Source organism: Rhipicephalus sanguineus, chromosome 2 (genome assembly GCF_013339695.2).
Source record: "Rhipicephalus sanguineus isolate Rsan-2018 chromosome 2, BIME_Rsan_1.4, whole genome shotgun sequence".
In the NCBI taxonomy this organism is placed as follows: domain Eukaryota; kingdom Metazoa; phylum Arthropoda; class Arachnida; order Ixodida; family Ixodidae; genus Rhipicephalus; species Rhipicephalus sanguineus.
In genome coordinates this window covers 50733961-50754696 of record NC_051177.1, presented here as the reverse complement: position 1 = coordinate 50754696, position 20736 = coordinate 50733961, and the positions used below count along the sequence as shown (strand labels likewise).

The 20736-nt window shown below is 46.8% G+C and overlaps 1 protein-coding gene across 4 annotated transcripts in view; it reads right to left on the bottom strand.

Annotated features, from left to right (window-relative positions):
• The window catches only part of LOC119382926 (sodium-dependent dopamine transporter), a 116028-nt gene that overhangs the window by 41299 nt on the left and 53993 nt on the right, over window positions 1-20736 (bottom strand). The window contains exon 1 of one of the 4 annotated variants that reach the window (XM_037650845.2): window positions 18230-18394. The exons of 2 other annotated variants lie outside the window; for them this stretch is intronic. In XM_037650845.2, the coding sequence (XP_037506773.1) occupies window positions 18230-18295 (66 nt within the window). In that variant the 5' untranslated portion in view covers window positions 18296-18394. Of the gene's footprint in view, window positions 1-13559; window positions 13644-18229; window positions 18395-20736 lie in introns of those variants that run through there. One more of the 4 variants, XM_049412342.1, reaches the window with a different exon arrangement.

The window sequence follows — 20736 nt, the reverse complement described above, 5'->3', positions numbered from 1 at the left end:
GTGCTCGGAAGCTATATTGGCGTAAAAAGACACGAGCAAATAACTTCAGCGGACTCACCCGACCAGCCATAAAACAAAGCGGCGGAATGCCCATGCGCCAGTGTAGAAGCAATCGGAGACCGTTCGCGAAAGTCTTATACATGACACGCCGTGCGTGTATATATGCGCATCCTTAGAGAGACACCTACCTGAGTGTATAGAGTGACAGTTCGTAGTCAGCGCTAACCAGTTCTTGGAATAAAGAATCGCGACAAACAGACGTTCAAGCGATCCAACATTTCTCGAATGCAGACGCCTTGGTTAGCGCTAAGGCTTCAAAGTAAAAGACATCTAAAGCACTGACAGGATGGTGTAACGTGAATCGTCATACGTGCCTCAAACGGGAGCCGTCGTCGGAAGCATACCCGCGCGTAGAGACTGGTGACTACAGGTGACCTTCGGTAGATCCCAATGCAAGAGCGCAGAAAACTGTTCGCTCAAATCACTCTCCGCTTCTAGAACCTGTCCTGCGCTTCGGCAGACATTCAATAGATACGGAACCTGCGGCAAAACCCGACGCAGCACCAGCGGTGCACTTGCGGACAAGCATCCGTTCCGCCATCTACTTGTCGATACGCTGCTGCCCGTTGTCGAGCGTCACCACGTTACGTTATAAACAACCGCTATGACACAGGCCTTACTTTGAGTGATGGAAACGCCAGATAAACGAATGCATCTCCCATTTGGGATGGCCCTTGCTTTCAATGTCCGAGAGCAAGTGCGAGCGCATGTCACGAGGGTAAAAATAAAAGTGGACTTCGGTCGCTATTGCCAATGGGGTGGGAAATTGACAAACCCATACAGGAGATAGAACTGTTGGCTGAATTGAGGCCTGATAAAGAGCCCATTAGGAAGCTGACAACGCGACGAGTCAAAAATAACGTGTTGCACACGCCTACACAAAGGTCGCACAAATATCACACGCTGTCGAGGAGAGGGCACACAGAAGCGCTGCGGAAGTAATGGCGGCGCATCCTACATGCGTAATATATTAGTATTTTACATACATACGTATCATGGATGCGATGCATTATAAGGGCAGAGGTGTTGAAGCAGCCGCCACTCTTGTTTCAGTTGATAATTATTTGGTACCGCCGTATCCATTCTAATCAAACAAGATTTATTGGTCACAATAATCCAGTTGTAGCCCTGCGGAAAAGTCATCAATGCTGAGAAAGTCGTGTGCAAGGGACGAAAGACAGCTTACAATGATTACAGCGGGCACATATACAAAAGAACAGTTGTAGCATCGTAGATACTCAAGAACGTCTTTCTACTTCCTTCTCCTCAAAAAGTTGGCAGGCGTTGTGCCCCTCTCGGTGGCAGTTGCCAGAGCGTTTCATTCCTATTTCACCGTTGACCTGTATTTGTATTTCGTCACACTAAATTATAATAAAAGAATTCAGAGGAACCCGCGTTTTCAAGATTTTGCGACGCTTTCAGGTAAACGCTACGATTCCTTTTTTCATAACGTTTTCCGTTTACGCAAAATACCGAACGATACAGCCAGATATGAAAGGCAGATGAGATAGCTGGAGTAACTCTGTGGTTGCACGAAATACTTATTGGTAGCGAGCAAATAATTATGATCAGGAGACTCGTTTTGTAACCCGGCAAGCTACACACTCCTCTCCGAAGAAATCACTCAGGGGCGTAGCCAGGTGGGGGGGGGGGGGGGGTTAGGGGGGTTGAAACCCCCCCGAAATTTTTCGATTTTGCATTTGTATATATACACGCACACATACAAACGGACGCACGAACATAAAGAAAGTATGGTTGACCCCCCCCCCCCCTCCCCGCCCCCTCCCCTTCCAAAAAAAAAAAAAATTCTGGCTATAGACGCCTCTGAAATCACTCCTTGCCGTACAGCACTGTCGCGTTTCGAGAGTGCTATATATCGTTTAGCAGCGACACATATGTGTTCCAATAAACAGCCCACTCTGCATTGTCACAGCGTACAAACGCGAAAGTACTCGAATAAGGTCGCTTATTGTCACAGGAGAATAATATACGGTGCGAAAGAGTGACAGTTATAAGAGGCATACCTATCTGAACCAAGCTGCAATATGGAGAGTCGTGCATTCGAATCATCGCAATCCTGAAGGGTGTCTCCCATTTGGTAGATCGCGCTGTTTTTTGCAGGCTGCAGATGCCAGCTATAACTTCCACTATGTAGAGGGCCACATTGTTCTCGAGGAAAGTCTAATATTTTAAGCGCGTGGATTCATAACTTATGATTATTAGGCATACGCACGAAAATTCATACTGAGGAGATACAGCGCTAGCTGGAACGTGACTGTGTGACGAACATAAAAACACGAGTTAACATGAAAATCATGACACGCATGTCATGTACAGCATGACTTACGTGCCACGCTCATGTGGCGCTGGCGGCCGTTTCGCTAGATTGATCTACCCCGAAATTGGTATTGCGCGACTTGACTGTGTGACGAACATAAAAACACGAGTTAACATGAAAATCATGACACGCATGTCATGTGCAGCATGACTTACGTGCCACGCTCATGTGGCGCTGGCGGCCGTTTCGCTAGCTTGATCTACCCCGAAATTGGTATTGCGCGACGAGACTGTGTGACGAACATAAAAACACGAGCTAACATGAAAATCATGATACGCATGTCATGTACAGCATGACTTACGTGCCACGCTCATGGTGCGCTGGCGGCCGTTTCGCTAGCTTGATATACACCAAAATCGGTATCTTCCGGCGTGACTGTGTGAAGAATATAAATAACAGGAGTTAACATGAAAATCATGACACGCATGTCATGTACAGCATGACTTACGTGCCACGCTCATGGTGCGCTGGCGGCCGTTTCGCTAGCTTGATCTACTTCGAAGTTGGTATTGCGCGAGGTTACTGTGTGACGAACATAAATTATAGGAGTTAACATGAAAAACATGACACGCACTTCCTCAATGACATACAAGACGATGTATGCAGCTCTTTGCTGGCTGCTTCGCATTACATCGATTCCCACAGTGCGTGGGATCTGCCGGCTTTTTTTTCCCACTGGGGATAAATATTTCCTACGTTTTACTTTTCAATGCGACGCGCTCGGCAGTCGTGACTACGTGCTTCTCTCTCGAGCGCAGTATATCAATATAGCTGTTATCAATCGCAACCCTTCGCGCAAACTGATATCCACCCAACGACAGACTGCCCGATGCATGCCGCGATTGCTTTAAAAGTAGAAGCGTGGCTGCTGATGCGCACGTTTCGTGAAAACAAGGAACTAACAACGCACTGCGCGGCAGCAGACAATTGATACACCCGCGAATAACAAGGCCAGTTTCCCGCCCATAGCTCTGCGGTGGACGGAACCGCAAGGTGTGGCTGACAGGCAGTTTGGGACGCGCTCACGTGGTCCGTAAACTTTTGCGGTTGACTATACATAGAGAAGAATACTGAATGAATACTGAATACTGAATTAAGAATACAGAATACTTGTACACAGGATATGAAGGGAGGAACATAGCGAGTGAAGGGCGCGGAGAATATCAGCTTGAGCCATTTCACCCTTTCTCGATTTAATGTCGCACTAAAGCAAAGGGAGCTAACGCGGTAGATGTTACTAAGACGACGAATGAAAGGACATCTGAACGAGAAACCACAAGTATCGTTCACGGTCGCCTGCATCCCTTACCGTGACCATGAAGGCGTCTGAACACTCCTTCAATTTGTGCTATAGGTCTTTATAGGCTCCTTCAAATAGGACGGTGTGCATGAAGCACAAGCGCTGTAGCGAGGCAATGCGAGAGATGCAAGAAGGCAGTCTATAGTTACAACAAGAATGCTGTGTCAACTGCGAGTTATCTGTGGATGTTTGCTCTTTCATGATTTCCACCGCGACCGCGGCGCACATCGGCAATGTCTTCCAAACAAAACCTTGATCCTGCAAAAGCCAACGGCAGCAGTCGAGATACGATGGCAGGTGTAAAGCTTACAAATGAAAGCGCCGACATACCATCGGTCGTGTAAATATTTGCAAAGATAGCGCACTGGCGTTGCGCCGTGCACACTTAATAATAACGAGAGAAGATAACGGTACATACATTTCTAATAATAGAGTGGTGAACACAGGTGGGGCCTCCAAGTTATCCTTCGGCATACGTGGTAATTATTATCGTTTTACGTCGCCCGCGTGTATGGCAATAGGGCGGCACTGCTATATGTTGAAGGTTCAACGTAAGTGAGCATAAATTTTTATGGTTAAAGCATATGGCACCTAACGAAACACATCATTTCGCGAGGAGAAGCGCAAAAAAAATTCTGACTGAAGAACGCCCACGACGCATACGCTGAACTGCAAACGTTATATTGCGCGTATAAGGCAAAACATCTGCTGTTCTGTAATATCCTCGCTCACAAATGTCCAGATCCCCCGGACGTGACCGAATATGATTGCTTTACTGAGTAGTCGTGGATAAAAAAAAGACGTTTCATTTACGAGAGTACTAAGCATATAGAGCGATCTGAAGTACAACATCGCAAAGCAACGAAGGCACGGCCACGCTTCTTTAAGAAGATTGGAATTAACTGTACCGCTTCACGTGCAAGCGGACCTCATTACTTCACCCGCAACTTGTGCACTCCGCACACGTCCGGCAGACTCCGATTCAAGGAAACCTTTTAGGGGCGAAGCTCCTTAAGGCGGCACCCGTTCGTCCCTCGTAGTAGTGCGTAACCAGTCGTAACGCTAGTACCAGATCTTGACCTCCAAGGTGGTGCCGGTGGGAGATTTTTCCTGTGCGTTGTTGAACAATAAAAAATTCGCAGCGTGCGCGTTAACTAAAAGCCGAATTCTTCTGTCTCTCATTCCCCATTAGCAGCCATTGGCATGTTCCAGTAGGAAACGTTAGTAGAAGTAGAAGTGTAAGTGTTAGCTAAAAGCCGACTTCTTCTGTCTCTCATTCCCATTCGCAGCCATTCCTCATTCCCATTAGTTCTAAACAATAAAAATTTTGTTCAAAACGCCGTTGATTGATGAAATAAACCAACGAAAGACGCCAGATGTTTTCTAAAAGCAAGACGAAAGAACGCCAGATGTTTCTAAAGCAAAACGAAAAGACGCCAGCTGCTTAACGAAAGACGCCAGATGTTTTCTAAAGCAATGGTTTTCTAAACAATGAAAATTCACAGCGTACATGTAAAATTAAAGTGCGCTGCAAGTCGTCATAACTCATCGAACCTTTAGTATAAACGCGCCCGATCTCACGTCGGTGATGATGTACTGGGCAGAATTCACGGAAGATTCACGGTTTACCGATGAACCTCCGCAGCTTCGCCCACTCATCATCATTCACTCCGTGGATATGCTGTGATTTTTTAGAAAGAATTCTACCCTTATGACCGTGACAATATCTTCTGATTTGTGTTTGCACTACACGTACTAAAAATTTCTCGCACCAATTCATTTCTTATCTAATATCATTAAAACGGGGTATATATCACCAGCGATCGGTGACAATTCATATGTTTATATTCACCCGAATAAAAAAAATAGAGAGGGAAGACAAGGGGAAAGGGAGGGGGGAGGTTTAAATTCTAGAATTGCCTTTCAACGTCCACATACAAAAATGTTCGCATCTAGGAGTGCCCGAGAGTCAAAATTAATGAGGACCCCTCTGTCCCACAGCACTCTTCCCCAGCCTTCCGCACCCCTCCCTTACTCAGCTCTGGCTTATATCGTTGGGGCATTCAACCCCTTAACTTAATCTCTCAGGAGGCAGATTTATTAAATAAGAAACAAGTCAGCATCCGGTTTCAGCGCAGCTATGGTGGCCTTTCCTCGAGCTCCTTACAACCCGCAACGCTTGGTCTATGGACCATAACTCACTGCACAAGAAACCAGCCCGGTGACACGCCTCCGGTTTGTGCTGTTTCGGAAGGAGCGTTTCAACCACCGCGACGGCGAAGCCCCCCTCGAAAGCACCGCCGAGGTTCTTTGTTTCGTGAGGTTCGCAGGTAGAGAAGAAACCGCGCGCATGTTTTATTCAGGAGCAGCGCGTGTTCTTAATCCCACTGTCGCATCCAGGATTCGGGCAGCTTCTGCGTGAAGCGCGGTCACAGCTTCCAAAAATGCAAGAGCAGGACAGGACGGCATTGACCTCAAGAAAGGGTGGGCGTCTTCTTTTCTTTCTCTTTTTTCTCTGTTTTCTGCTTCTTGTTTCTTTCGTGCGTGGTAGAACGACACACACACACACACACACACACACACACACACACACACACACACACACACACACACACACACACACACACACACACGCACACACACACACACACACGCACACACACACACACACACACACACACACACACACACACACACACACACACACACACACACACACACACACACACACACACACACACACACACACACACACACACACACACACACACACACACACACACACACACACACACACACACACACACAGTGAGAGAAAGAAATACGCTATCTACGGGCAAACTTAGAAAAGAACAAACGGTTCGCCCCTTGGACTCAGGTTGGCGCAATCTGTTTGCATATTATTGTTTTGAAAACCGCACACAAGAGGAAAGAGCTCGGAGGGGGGGGGGAGCCATCACAGGCAAGCAGAAATGCTGACGACCACGAACTATAGACAAGCAACTCAATCTTATTGAGAACGTCTCCTTTGCCGTTTTGTTTGCTTGTTTGTTGTCGTTCTTCTCCGTAGCTGTTACGACGTAAACCATCCAAACCAAGAAACCTCTAACAAATTACTGGTAACTATGAGACACAGTAGGAGAGGTGGAGCACCGGATGACGCGCATTTGTACGTTATCTGCTGCTCGTACAATTTTTCAACAGGCATTTTCTCGCTCTCATTCTTTTTTTCTCTGCGTGTCGTTGTTGTTTTTTTTTTTGAGCGAAACTGGTTGTTTCTCCAGCCCACAGAAAACCAGTTTGTGGCAGTCTTGTTGTTCTTACGCTGTTTGCGCGAGCTACCCGTATAGTCAGCGGGTGGGTTTATATAGACAGGCAGCCTTGAAGCACTGCCGATAGTCGTCCATGAAAAGCGCTGATTCAGCAGCGAAACCGGCAGTCCCACACGCGTAGGGTCAATGCATCACTTTCCGACTCCTTTTCTTTCGTGATCATTTATTGTTGGACAAGCTATAGCTGCAGTGAGAAGGCACCGCGAATGCCGGGCGCCGCTCCCACGGCGCCCACGCCACGTGACGCGCCTGTGACCTCTGCTGTCTTCTTATTTTTGGGACACAGAGGACATTTGTGAGCAGAGCGGAGCGCCTTGAGGTAATTAGGCGCGACCCGTACCTTGAGCCGGTTGCAAGATACGTGCGTGAACGCGAAAAACAGCATTAGCGGTTTGAAGATGCGTTCTACCGCACCTTCTTTATTTCTTTTACGTGAATGTTCTTGTGGACTCGTCGTGGTAACTTAGCGCGGCTGTAGATGTCGCGCCGCTAAGCTCGAGGTCGCGGGCTCGACTCACGGTTACGGTCGCCGCATTTCGATGGGGGAGAGTGGTTGAATGGGAAGTGAAACGTAAAATCAGCCGAGTTATTAGATTTATGACACGCTATGAGAACCTCGTGTTGTCAACATTATTCTGGTGTTCCCTACTACGGCATTCCTCATAATCATATCCTACATAGTTTCGGCACCGTAAAAGCTGATATTTCAATTTTTTATCGCCTCGTTATACGTGTAAGCATTTGCTCCGACCTCTACTTGTCCATCACTTTCCCATCTACATCTACTGAATTCATCGTGGTCTGCTTGGGAATGTACCTGGCGACCACACTCTCCGGATACGTGGATGGGATGGCTAATCATGTCTCTATAAAAAAGAAAATACCGCGACTACAGCGCCCAACCCGCTTAGTAACCCACGACCACTACATCGACTCAAGAGCGATGTGTGTGCCTGTACTAACAGGCGACGCGTAAGTACCCATTACATGTCGCCGGCTTCTAGGAGCTCGCTCTTTCAGCCTTGATGTACGGCGCGCGCAACCGCGTGTGGTTCCGGCGCTGGCCGTCAGGCTAAAATAGTGACCGTGACTGTCTAAAGAAAGACAGTGTGACTGTCTTTGCGAGCGAGTGTCCAAGTACACCTTCTAGAAAAGACAGAGCACCTGTATTCAACAACAACAAAAGGATTTCGTGTTCAAGCAGTCCTAGGGCACGTACCAGTCAGAAGTCATCGCTGGACACATCACTACGTAAAGCGGCCGGCCAATAATAGCGTTATTGTTGAACAGTGAACACGAACTTTTTTTTACTTATAATGAAGGAAAGAAGGTGACTTTTAAGGGCTCGTTTTTTTCTTTGTTAGACACAATATTAATGACAAGTAACAGACAATAATGCCAAGGAAAGTATAAGGGATGTTATTTGTAATAATTGGGATATAAATGTGAAGAAAGTAAGGTGTACGAAAAGATAACATGTTAAAATAACATATTAACCCTATAAAGTGGACGGGGGGATGACCGCCGCCGTAGCTCAGTGGCAGACCATCGGACGCGTTATTCGAAGGTCGCAGGTTCGGTCCCTGCCGGCGGCATGTTATCTTTTCGCCCACTTTACTTTCTTCACATTTATATCCCAATTATTACAAATAACATCCCTTATACTTTCCTTGGCATTATTGTCTGTTAGTTCTCATTAATATTTGACTTAGAATGTGTGCAAATGACTCTACGTGCAAAGCTTTGTGCCGTATTTAACTTGATGTTTTCCTTGGATATGTTATTGACAACTATACTAACTCCACACTTGGCAAACGATAATATAAGTTAGAAAACCAAGAAAATAAGTATTTCCAAGCACTGACAAATTCCAAGTAAGTGGTAGTGTTTGAAGTTACTGTGCGCACGGCCGCTAAATGCCAAAACATTTATTTTTTTTCATTGAGCGGCCGTGCTGTGCGTATGATGTAGTTCACATGATTTCTTCTTCCTATGTCGAAGGTAAGAACAAAGGCGACACTTTAATTGGCGCGTGCCTTTCTTTCTTTAACCAAACTTCAACTCGTACATTTGCCTTAAGTCCCGTATTACCCACCGTCGTATCTTAGAACGTAGGGTGTCGCGTTGCTAAGCTCGAGGGCGCGGGTGCGATTCCCGGCCACAGCAGGAGCATTTCGATGGAGGCGAAATGCAAAGAACACCCGTGTGCTTAAATTTAAGTGCACGTTGAGGAACCCCAGGTGTTCGAAGTTAATACGAAGTTGTCGTAATCATATCGTGGTTTTGGCCCGTAAAACACCAGCAATAAATATTATTATTCAATCACGTGTATTCTACTTTTTCAGAGCGCGTGTATGCAGCAAGTTGTGGCGATAGGAAAAGTGGGTGAGTCAGCACAATCAGCTGGGATCACAAACTATCTTTAGCTTCCTAGCGCTCTCCATTTGCTACGCCGCGACATTTATAGAAACGTGGAGCAATGAGGCATATAATTTGAGCACACACGAGAGAAAAACAAGTAGACGAATCGAACGTGTTGCCCAACAATCCGTGAAACCTTTCACGCCTTACAGGCGCACGGTTTCTCTATACATAACCCTGCGTGTCGCGAAATAGCCGGGCGTCCGTTACGGCATAGTGGAGAGCCGAATAGGCGACAACGAAACGGCGCAACCTTGCACGCAAGTCAGTCGTGCAATAGGAATTCAAGGACTGCGCTGAAGCGCACGCTTCAGCTTGCTGCAACCCTGAGGACAATTCAGCCCACCACGAAAGAAAATCCTTTGAGTCGTCGTTGAAAGGCGCGAAATGTCGACCCTTATGGCTCGCGACAGCAGGCACTAACGATCACGTCTTTCAGACTCGCTTAATCGACACGATGCGGGTTTCGTAAGCAGCCGGGCGACCCTTCACTGAATTGATTGGCCCTTAAAACATTGTCTTTGGGTGAAGCCTCATCTAAAGTCTGAAGTCTTTATATAACCTGTCGTGGTAGTGTATAGCGACTAAGGTATTGCGCTGCTAAGCTTGAGGACGATACTCAAGGACACTACTTGAGGACGCCACGCGCTTGAGATTCGACGCCCGAACACGGCGACCGCATTTTGATGGACGCTAAGTGCAAGAACACCCGCGTACGTAGACTCAGGTGCACGTTATAGAATCCAAGTGATAAAATTTAATTTGGTTTCGCCTACTATGCCCGCTTCGTAATCTTATCACGGCAGGTAAAACACTGAACTTAAGTTTGGCAATCTTTGTATAAGAAACGTAGTATATACAATATATTTAGACGCTGCAACTTCAAGTGCAGTCGGCATTTTTCTTTCATAGAGAACATGAAATAGATAAAAAAAGACAAAAGTGAGCGAGAAAACGGTCACAGAAATGGAGGAATCATTTGAGTTACGCTGAAAGATAGGTCGCAGACGTAAATCCGCTGAAGTGAACTTGCCCGAATTGATGTTTTTCTCTAACCTGCCGGCATCATTTATTTCCCGAGTAATACGTTTCGTCCACAAAGATACTGTTCGTCGAGAGAAACTGCATAACTGTTTGTTTTTTTTTTTGCAATGCGCCGATCTTTTTAGTGTACAGATAACACGATCAGCTCGAAACGGTGCCAGATTTTGTTCATTACCTATTGCGCTCTAAGTGACGCTAAAAACTTCTTCTCTTTTAAATTTTCTCTTCACGTCACATATTGCTGCCGGAGTCAAATTCCTACAACGCATCAAGAAGGCCTCTATGACGTGCACAGCATGTGGCAACGTTCTAAGACGCCTCAGAAATTTTCCTCACGTACCAGCCATTTAGGTAAAACACGACATCAATGAAAAAAGTATCATGCCGCGAAAAGAGCACCTTAAGACAAAAATATACGGCAAAGCAAGCAAGAACTGAGAAAGAATATAAGGGTAGGGATAGACCGAACGCGCAGCTACTTAACCGAATAACAAGGTCATCAAGAACTTAAGCGATAAAGGCATACATAAGAAGACAAATGTATGGAATCAAGTTTTAAAGGAATACTTATCGATGCAGGAAGGAAGAAAACCAGCAGGCTTCAGCGATTTCTCTAGCATTAAAGTAGCGTACGGCACCATCAGCAAGCTTTCGAAGCGGAAATCAGCGCCAACAACATCATTTTCTTTTTTTAATTTTTTTGCGATGCTCACACAACCATTCTTGTCGTGCATAGTGGTCCCCAGATCGATAATGGCCACCACTATCAAGAGTATGAGTGGCACTACGAATCCAGCACACATTATCAAGCACCTAAACTGCGCAACAGTGCAGTGGATAGCGTATCCATGTCTCTATAGTCCAAATTTCCACAGAGACCCAAGCTTGAGTTCGAATGGCAGTCACTCGTCGCGGGAAAAGGTTAGTCGTCGCCATGGTGCGAGACTGAAGGTGCAACTGATGAGGTGCTCTGACGACGACAACGATGACTTTAATATTTTACGACAATGGTTGAGGTAAGGAAGACGGCAAGCGAGTGCGTGAAATGCTGGTGCGGAAATATCCTCTACTTCAAAGCCTATCTTTAACTCTTACGATCAGTTCTAGCCTATGAACTGAAATCTACGCGAGTCAGAAGTTCAAGGGAACACGGAGGCTCGAAGTAATGAGAAATCTTTGAACAGGGTTTGTGGTCCAAGCCAACGTTGCCACAACTGAACTTGTCTTCGTCAGGGCCGCCCTGACGAAGACAAATCCAGTTGTCGAAACGTTGGCTCCAGCGTCATTCCCTGTGCAGTAATAACTGAATCAGCTTACAGCTAGACACAGTCGAACTTCTTGAACGCTTTGGCCGCTTTCGGAAAATTTTCTTGTAGAACTCAATCATTTGATTGAGATTAGATGAAGACACTGTTACTGTTATAACAAGAAATGGCCAATACTAGTCAATATAAGCCAATACTTGTAATCAATGGCCATTATTTAGCTTGCCTGGCTGACATTTTCCCGTAGTTATCCAGCAAAGCTAACAACGGGATTCATTTACCAATATTTAGCCAAGGCTGGCCAGCACTATACGATATAAGCCATAATTTAACTAACACTATAGCCAATGATAAGCAGTGCTGGTAGTGTGCGAGTTATTATGGTGGTGAAGTTCGGTCATAAGTATTCATCGCAATCCGTCACGGAATGTGGGTGGTATTAAGAGGCCATTAAAGGCACTGTCTTCCAAAAAAGTTATTGTGCTAGAACAGATTGCAAGCGCATATGCCAGCCGATGGTGATGTTTGACATTCATTTGGCGAAGGTGAATATCGAACAACACTTATCAACGACGAAAAGCTTTGGAAATTCCGCCCCTCATTCGCGAACAATGCGTGACTGAATCGCACGCGAATGGATGGACACGTCTGAACCGAGGAAGCGGATTTCCCCCTATACTCTGTACAGCAGGGAGATAACGCGTACCTGTGAACAGAACTGGTTTCTCCACCGAAAAGCGACGCAAATATACGATCAACTGTGCGACATCAAGGTAAGTGGAAAGCATGCGCGAGGAAAACTGCCCGTGGCAACCTGCCATACGTCTGTCATTTCCTATTCCAGCAAATTGATTGCACTTACAGCTCAAAGTTTTCGAGCTTAAAGACGATACGTGACTTCATTGCAAAGGGCTGTGGAGTTGCTGTTTTCGAAGAGTATCATAAATGTCTGCAAATTAGTGACCCCATAAGAGTCTGCATTTGGACCTATTTGTTTCGGAGTATGGTAATCAGGACTTCGGGTGCTACAGCGGTTGCTAAGAAGATGCACCGGCGGGTCGTCAAATTTAGCGTATTCGCGAGGACTAATATACAATTTGTCAAACGGTTAACGACGAACGAGTGACGCACAATCTCGTTTTAAGGTTATATTTAGAATAAAAACAGGCCACTTTATATCATCTTGCATGCTTTGTCTTGGTTTTATCTCCTGGAGGTCTGATCTCATGGATTCATATATTTAGACGCGTAAGTCAACCGCCAAACAGGTAAAAGAAACCAAAATTCATTACAAATAGTGTTTGTACAGCGAAGGTTCCCGCCATCCGCGGTGGAGACTTCTTTTTTAGTTACCGGTGAACCGATTTTTCCTCTACCTTGAATACGTTTGACAAATTCACTCGTAGCACGAAACGTCCATACGTTGAAGTGTAATCTGCAAAGTAAACGTTTAGTCAGGGACTGCAGTTCCATTCAAACAACTTAGATTAATATGCTCTCTTAAGTAGCGCTGTTCTGAGAGAGAGCACGCTGCTCCCTTTGGCTATACCTTTTTAGAGCGCCGCAAGCTGAATTCCTGCTAACGTTGGCATGAACTCAGCGACCTGTACCTCACAGAATAGCAAGGATGCGTATATCTCAACAGACGCGCCTTTGAAGCAGAGTCGTAGAACAACACGGGCGCACAATAGGCTTGTTAGGCGCGACTCCGGACTTCCTGCTTCCGAGTCCCGACAACGCCGAGGAGAACCGGAGCAACATCCCCTCGAGAAACAAGCAAACAAACAAAATGAATGCACCTGAGTGACCATCACTTGCGGTCCATTCTTCTGGAAGTAGTCCCACGTGGTCGCCACGACAACCGCCATCGCAGCCTGTGAACGACGAATATCCACTGCGAGGTCGGCTAACGACGTGGTTCCGGCCTGGACAGCCACGCTGACGGCATCATCATCAGCGTCACTGCTACCGCCAGGAAAGGTCGGCGGTGCTTCAACGTAGCGCGAACAGCACAAAGCAGGTCCAGTCACCGAGCTGAGCTGACCCCCACAAAGATGCCCTTGCGACAAAAGAAGGACCAGTGATCGTCACGTCACGGCAGTGACGGCCTGCGACAATCTCCCGACGAGCAGGTTGCAAGCGTCGCCGCCGAGCTAGCAGCGGTGGTCGTGCACCGAAGATGTTGCGCCCTGCTCGGCATCCTTGGGAGAGCGGGTGGCGGACTGGTGGACGGAGGACCGCAAGCGACGAACGAAGGGCAGGCACACACAGTGCGAAAGCGCATGCAGGACCGATACCGACAAGCGGCTGATGCGACTGGTTTCTTCCTCCGCGGAATTCCAGTACGTGCTGCCTCCACGAGCTCGTGGAAAGGGGTTCCAGTGATTCAGGAAAAAAAAAAAGAAGAACAGATGACGGGAAAAATATACGCAGCGAGACAGAAAGAGAGAGAGCGTGTGTTTGTGTGTGCGCTCCTCTCGTGGTATTTGTTACACGTGTGTTCTCTCCCCATGTGAAACACACGGTCGAGCGAGTAAGTATACACCGCGGTATGGGGCTGCTCCCACCACGACGCAACGAAGGTTCGGCGTTACGCTGTACGCTGTGGGCGCTGATGTCACGACGCGGGATTCCCTCCAAATGGCCGCATCACAGCACAATCGCCGCGCGCGCGCGCCAGCCTTCCGCGATGCACGGCTGCAGCGGAGGTATAGCGAGTCGGCCTTGCGGAAGTCAAAGTGAGGAAGCCCGACAGCTCTGCTGTTTTCGACGACAGGATGAGTGGAGGGAGGTGACGGATTAGGCGATGTTTTCCTTTTGTTTTCGCCGCCTTTAGGGAGCAAACAGGCGACTACACGAGACGTATACTTGGGGTGCACGCCGTCGACGCGTCTATTTGAGGCGGCGCCATGGCCAAGCTGTAATCACATCTCAATTGCACTCGCCGTGGTTAGCACTCAACGCGGCAATTATGGATGAAACGTGTGTCGGCCGCGATTAAAGCGCGGTGGTCTTGCGTCGTGCCATAGAAATGGTGACGCGGCACCGACTTCTGAGAGTGCGTTGCGCGTAGCTGAAGCTATAGGAATTATGCAGCAACCAGGTGGAAAGCAACTCAGGCTTCTTTTTCACTCAGGTGTCGGCATGTACGCCCTTTTTGTAACCATAGCAAAGACGCTTTTCAAGCGTTTAGTGGACTGGGTAACAACTACGTAAATCCCATTTCAAGGACTTGCCCCGCCACGGTGGTCTAGTGGTTATGGCGCTCGACTGCTGACCCGAAGGTCGCGGGATCGAATCCCGGCCGCGGCGGCTGCATTTTCGATGGAGGCGAAAATGTTTGAGGCCCGTGTACTTAGATTTAGGTGCACGTTAAAGAACCCCAGGTGGTCGAAATTTCCGGAGCCCTCCACTACGGCGTCTCTCATAATCATATCGTGGTTTTGGGACGTTAAACCCCAGATATTATTACTATTATATTTCAAGGACTTCGGTTACTTCGGAGCAATTGAGTGTAGAGGTTAAGTCGAAAAACTGCGAATGCCGGTCACATTTATTTTCTCAGTCACCATTCATGGTTACTTTTGAACGGGTAATTATCGCTAAATACAATAGTATTTTGGTTGTTACCTGCTACAATACCGAGCTCGAAAAAATGCCACTTTTCTTGCGCTCTTAATTCAACCATGCCATTATGGCATTAAGAATATGCGCATTCTACTTGTGATTTAAGAATTACTTGGGCATAATTATGAAGTATTAAGTATGTGAAATCCAGAAGTATTGTTGTCATTGTCAACAACTGGCATACATCTAGCTAAACTGCATGCCTTCGTAAGGTTGTCACGTAATATTACTGTACTCGGTTCATGAGTGACTGGCATGACAGGATGCCAACAATCACGCGCCTCTGCGCTAATTGAAAAGTGAGCCTAATGATACAAGCGCCACCTCGTTAAGGAAGAGTGCGGGACCATGCACTACGTTAACTAAGTCTGTACACGTCGCCGAGCTCCATGCGCGTTACAAGACTAAACTAAAAGCCTGCCCGGAATGCTCATTACACGTGAGGCACAATTAAAAGCCAAGGCTGTCCGCCCATTTGTCTTCATAAGGCAACGAACCCATAGACTGCCCGCAGCCGGAGACGCCCAGGAAGTAGCGAACTTGTTGCTGCCAAGAACGACAGCACCACCATCTTCTTGTCAGCGAACAAGCTGCGCTGTAAGCCCGTTGTCTTGCGAATATTTATGCAGAAGCACAAAACCCAGTGTATTCCAATGTAGAGAGATACGTTATTGAACCTCTAGAAGTGTTCGGTTGGCTGCATGTGTTATGGTTATGCATATATGGTTTCCTTGCCGCGCTGTTCTGCAGCACAAAACACCGAAAAAACAGGGAGGTTAATCAGAGCAAATATCCGTTTCGCGATCGCGAAATAAGCTCTAGACATCGAGCTTGCCACACGACACCGCAATTTAGTTTTTTCGCATGCAACTACCAAATCAAATAGCGCACACTGACGTCACGTAAGCTGTTTCAACGTTCGCATATAATATGGTGATTCGGCAAAGGAGTTCGCCGAATCACCATCGAGAAAAAAAAAAAGTTATATTGCATATGCGAAAAGGGAAAGCGAGGCTACCTTTCTTAATATAGCTGTTTACGACCACCCAATGCCGAAGCGTTGCGCAGACCTTCAATCACGACTTCGTGCATCCTTCTCTCACTAAATGACTACCTCGATCGACTGGTTAGTATACCGGCGCATAAAGGGACCACTGAAGCTTAAGAGTCAGAACAAAGGACAGGTATTATTGCCGAGCGAGACAAGCAGGTTAACTTACACACAAGATGAATAACGCAATGGAACGTTTTTAAACATCGCGCTTTTAAACGTCAACGTTGCTGGTGATACGTTGTCTATAGTATATCCTCAGCCAAAACGCTCTTTGTGATTGATTGATTGATTGATTGATTGATTGATTGATTGATTGATTGATTGATTGATTGATTGATTGATTGATTGATTGATTGATTGATTGATTGATTGATTGATTTTGAAGCGAAGCAACGCTGGGACTACGATATGTGCTGTAGTCAAGGAGTTCTTATTAATTTCGACCACCTGCGCGGATTCTTTAAACAAGAACTCAGTCGAAGTACACGAGATCACAAGTAGCTCATGTTGACATGTGGTCACCACGGCCAAGAATTAAGCCTCTGATACCGTGCTCAGCATCAGTAGGCTGTAGCCACAAAGCCTTTGTGGCCAAACGTAAAATAGCGAACAAAAAGGAAAACGTATACTGTATGAACGTAAAAGAAACAACCGGTTCTCTTGCCAGTAGTTGGAAAACATAATGTTCCGTATCTGCTATGGCGATGACCAATTAAGTTTTGTACTGCCCGGAGCAACGCAATCATTTGCAAAAATTTTCTTTTTTCTGCCCCCCAATTTCTTTTTTGCGCAAGAAAGAGCCGCTCAATGTATCAACTTAACACGTCGTGGTTAAATACGATGCCAATAAGAGACGGCACCAGCGCCGCTAGTCACATCTGTACTTCTACTACCATGATAAGGCTCATGCGTACAAGGCTAATGCTCTCTGAAGAGGTTCCATTCCGTTAATTATCTCAAACACTTCTCGGTTTTCGTAACTGGGCCGAGTGTCCGATCTAAGTTGTCAGCAAAATTAGATCGACCAGTCAGCGTGGCAGATAAGAATACGTGGAGTTAGATCGAACAAAGGGACAGCTGTTGCACCGGCCTGCTTAATTAACAAAAACTTGAAGTTTCAAAGCTGCACCGTTGGGCTGCGAGGAACACACCGAAAAGGGTTTTCAGAACAATCTTGATCGTCTGGGGCTTGTAGTGTCAAGACAACGAATTCGCTAAAACGATTTCATCACTCAAGCGAAACGTTCGCTCAGCAGTGGTTTCACGGCGTAATATTTTAAAATCGCCTTACCAACAGAATAGAGACAAAGAAATTGCCATTAACGTCATATGAAGCTCCACAACGCTACGAAATAGAAATTCGAAATGACTATTTTGAGCCCACTGCGCAAACTAAAGTAAAATATAGCGGGAGGGAATGCAAATGATCTACGACCACCTGAAGGAACATTGTCGAGCAGCCAGACCAGAGTGAACGGGCGTTTTTCTTTTCGTCCCCGTATCTTAATGCATTTAGAGCGGTAGGGTGTCGAACACGCTACCTCGTGATCGGCGGCAAAATCACATCCATTGAGAGCCATAGCGTTACGCGGGTTGATTCAAAATGCAATCAAACGAGCGTATTTCGGTTTCCCAGTATACCAATATTGCCCGTTCATGTGCCACCTCTACTCTATCAGGACTAATCACCTCTTGGTGCACGCAATTAAGATCACCGTCCTCTGACCTTTCACGAAAGCGCATTGCAGATTGGAGCATCACCTGCACGAGGAACTGCTTGGCGTGTACCTTGTTGAAGACATCGTGGTGCTGAATGACGAGCGCCGGTTCCTTCGATGCGAACACGAGCTCCATGCGCAACGGCGGCGGACATAGGAGGACGACGAGCGGTCGACAAGGGCGCCAGCTTGCATGAGCTCGACGGAGAAGCTTCCTAACGTGATCAGCACGGACACAGTGTCTGTCCGCTCCACGGTTGCCGGCCACCTCGCTCACGCCAAGACACGCGACCATGCCATGACGCGGATGGAGGGAGAGGGGGGCGGTTCCTATTAGCTCGGAACCAGAAAGAAAGGCGCGTTCAATGTGTCGCCCCGAACGACAAATGAAAGAAAAAGAAATGCTTTTGCCAAAGGCCTTTCTTTCTTTTTCTCTCTGTTTTCCGCCCTTCTTTCTTCCGTTGGGAAAACGAAGCGAAGTAACAAAGGACTCTCTCGAAGGCATGCGCAACTGCAGCGCACCATCGAGATGTCGCAACGAAACGCTAAACCCTTTTATTTGCCGACGTCATTTCGGCAGGGCCGCCCGTCGTCGAAGCCAACCGCCGTCGCCGACTTCGCGAAGAAGGAGATTCCCCAATGAATCGCTCGGCCTCGCGACGACCACGAGCGAAGGTTAAAGAGCACTTTACTCAGCTGACCGCAGAGGTCGCGACGCGCGCCATTCAGGCTGCGTTCAGCGGGGGCCCTGCTTCTCCGAAGCGTTAAACGTTCCAAACATTTCCATGGGGCGCCAAGCGACTTGCGATAAACAAGTGAGTCAAGGCACGCATGGAGCGCCATCAGCAGTCGCTTCTGATTCGCTTTAGCTTCTCTGTCTCAACCTGAATTGCATAAGGCACCGTAAGAGTCTGTATTATGTTACATTGTTTCGAACACTGCGCTTGGGCCAAGGTGACAGAAAAGTAAATGTACATACAGTATGTTTATCTGTGTCAGCGATACGATGCATAAAGCGCTTTCTAATGTGCTGGAAGAGGACACAGTATGCAGCACGATGGAGAGGAAGTTATTAAGGGTGACCGCGCTAAAGGAACCTGCTGCTATCGATTCGACAAGGGAAACTGCCTTTGTGAGGGCTCACAGGTTACGTTTAGTAATGAATTAGGATAAGCTTCAGCAGTTCTTGTTTCAGAACTGTAGCGCTGAGTATACAGCCCAACAACTTCGCAGATAACATAGCTAATTTTTTTTTTGTCTCTTCGCCCTGAAGACACATGAAAGGATGAAGCAGAAAGCAGCCTACCACTTACGTGATTCAATTTCAGGTCCAATCATAAGTTATTCCTACTATTGTGCCGATGGTCACGACCCCCCCCCCCCCCCTTTGCTCATGGGAAATTCCATCATCCAACTCTTCTACTTTCCGTATCCAGTTCAGTAATATGAGTTATTCGTCTCCCGCGTTACTACAATGCAATGTCATCAGCGAATGCAGATTACTGAGATACTCTCCATTAACTCTTATCCCTAATTCTTCCATCTAGGGCCCTGAAAACCTCCTGTAAACACGCGGTGAATACATTGGAGAGATCGTGTCTCCCTGTCGTTCCATGCCGGTCCATTTATTTTCTCAGTCACCATTCATGGTTACTTTTGAACGGGTAATTAATGGTTCCTTTTGGTTCATGGTTACTTTTGAACGGGTAAACCATGGGAAATTATAACAATCCATTTAACAAAAGCTTCAAGTCACTTCGCGCGTCAGCAACTATCGATCCCTTAAGGAACTCTTACTGTCGTTTTTCCTTCGTTTTTATCCACAGCGCCAGAAATAAAGAGGGGCAGCTTCTATTCAATACACTCTACCGAGCACCAGATCGAGTATAAGAACCATGAAACAACATGCATCGACATCACTTGTCCTCCAAGGTTGACTGAGAAATATTTGGAAAAGGCTGTTCTTGCACTGTCTAAGTTCAATGCATAATTTCTGACAGAACGCTGCCGGTTTTCCCTCAGCGGAAGCCCATCATTTTTCATCGCGTCTTCTGCGACGTTGAAGCGATAGAACGTAGGCAGGCCCCATGCGAAATCAAACTGTAGCAATGTACTGAAACCTGCGCTGGCATCTATAAATTAGACACGATCATCAGTGTTCGTAAAATGACAGTTTGGATTTTAAAAAGGAACACATGTACTATCGCGCTCAGTATGCCACTGTGTACAGTGGCGCCGATCGTGACATGCTTCCGTGTTATCAGGGGAGGCTTTGACTGCGCCTGCAAGTGCACGTCGCCTCCATGTGCACTTGCTTTCACGCTCGCCTTCGTTTTGCCCTGTCGCGATATCAGCTACCATGTATACAGTGTATTTTCATGTACTTGTCACGTGATTGAATAAACTCAAACTCAAAAATGATAACTGCCGCCGTGGCTTGACACCCAAACGTCGTATATTTCTCCAGTAAAGCTAAATAAATTGCAATAAGTTCCTTCAAATAAAGGAGGGCGAGAGTGAACGCAAGCAAGTGGAGCCATAGAGTTTCTCACAATAATACCTAAAAGGAAATATGAC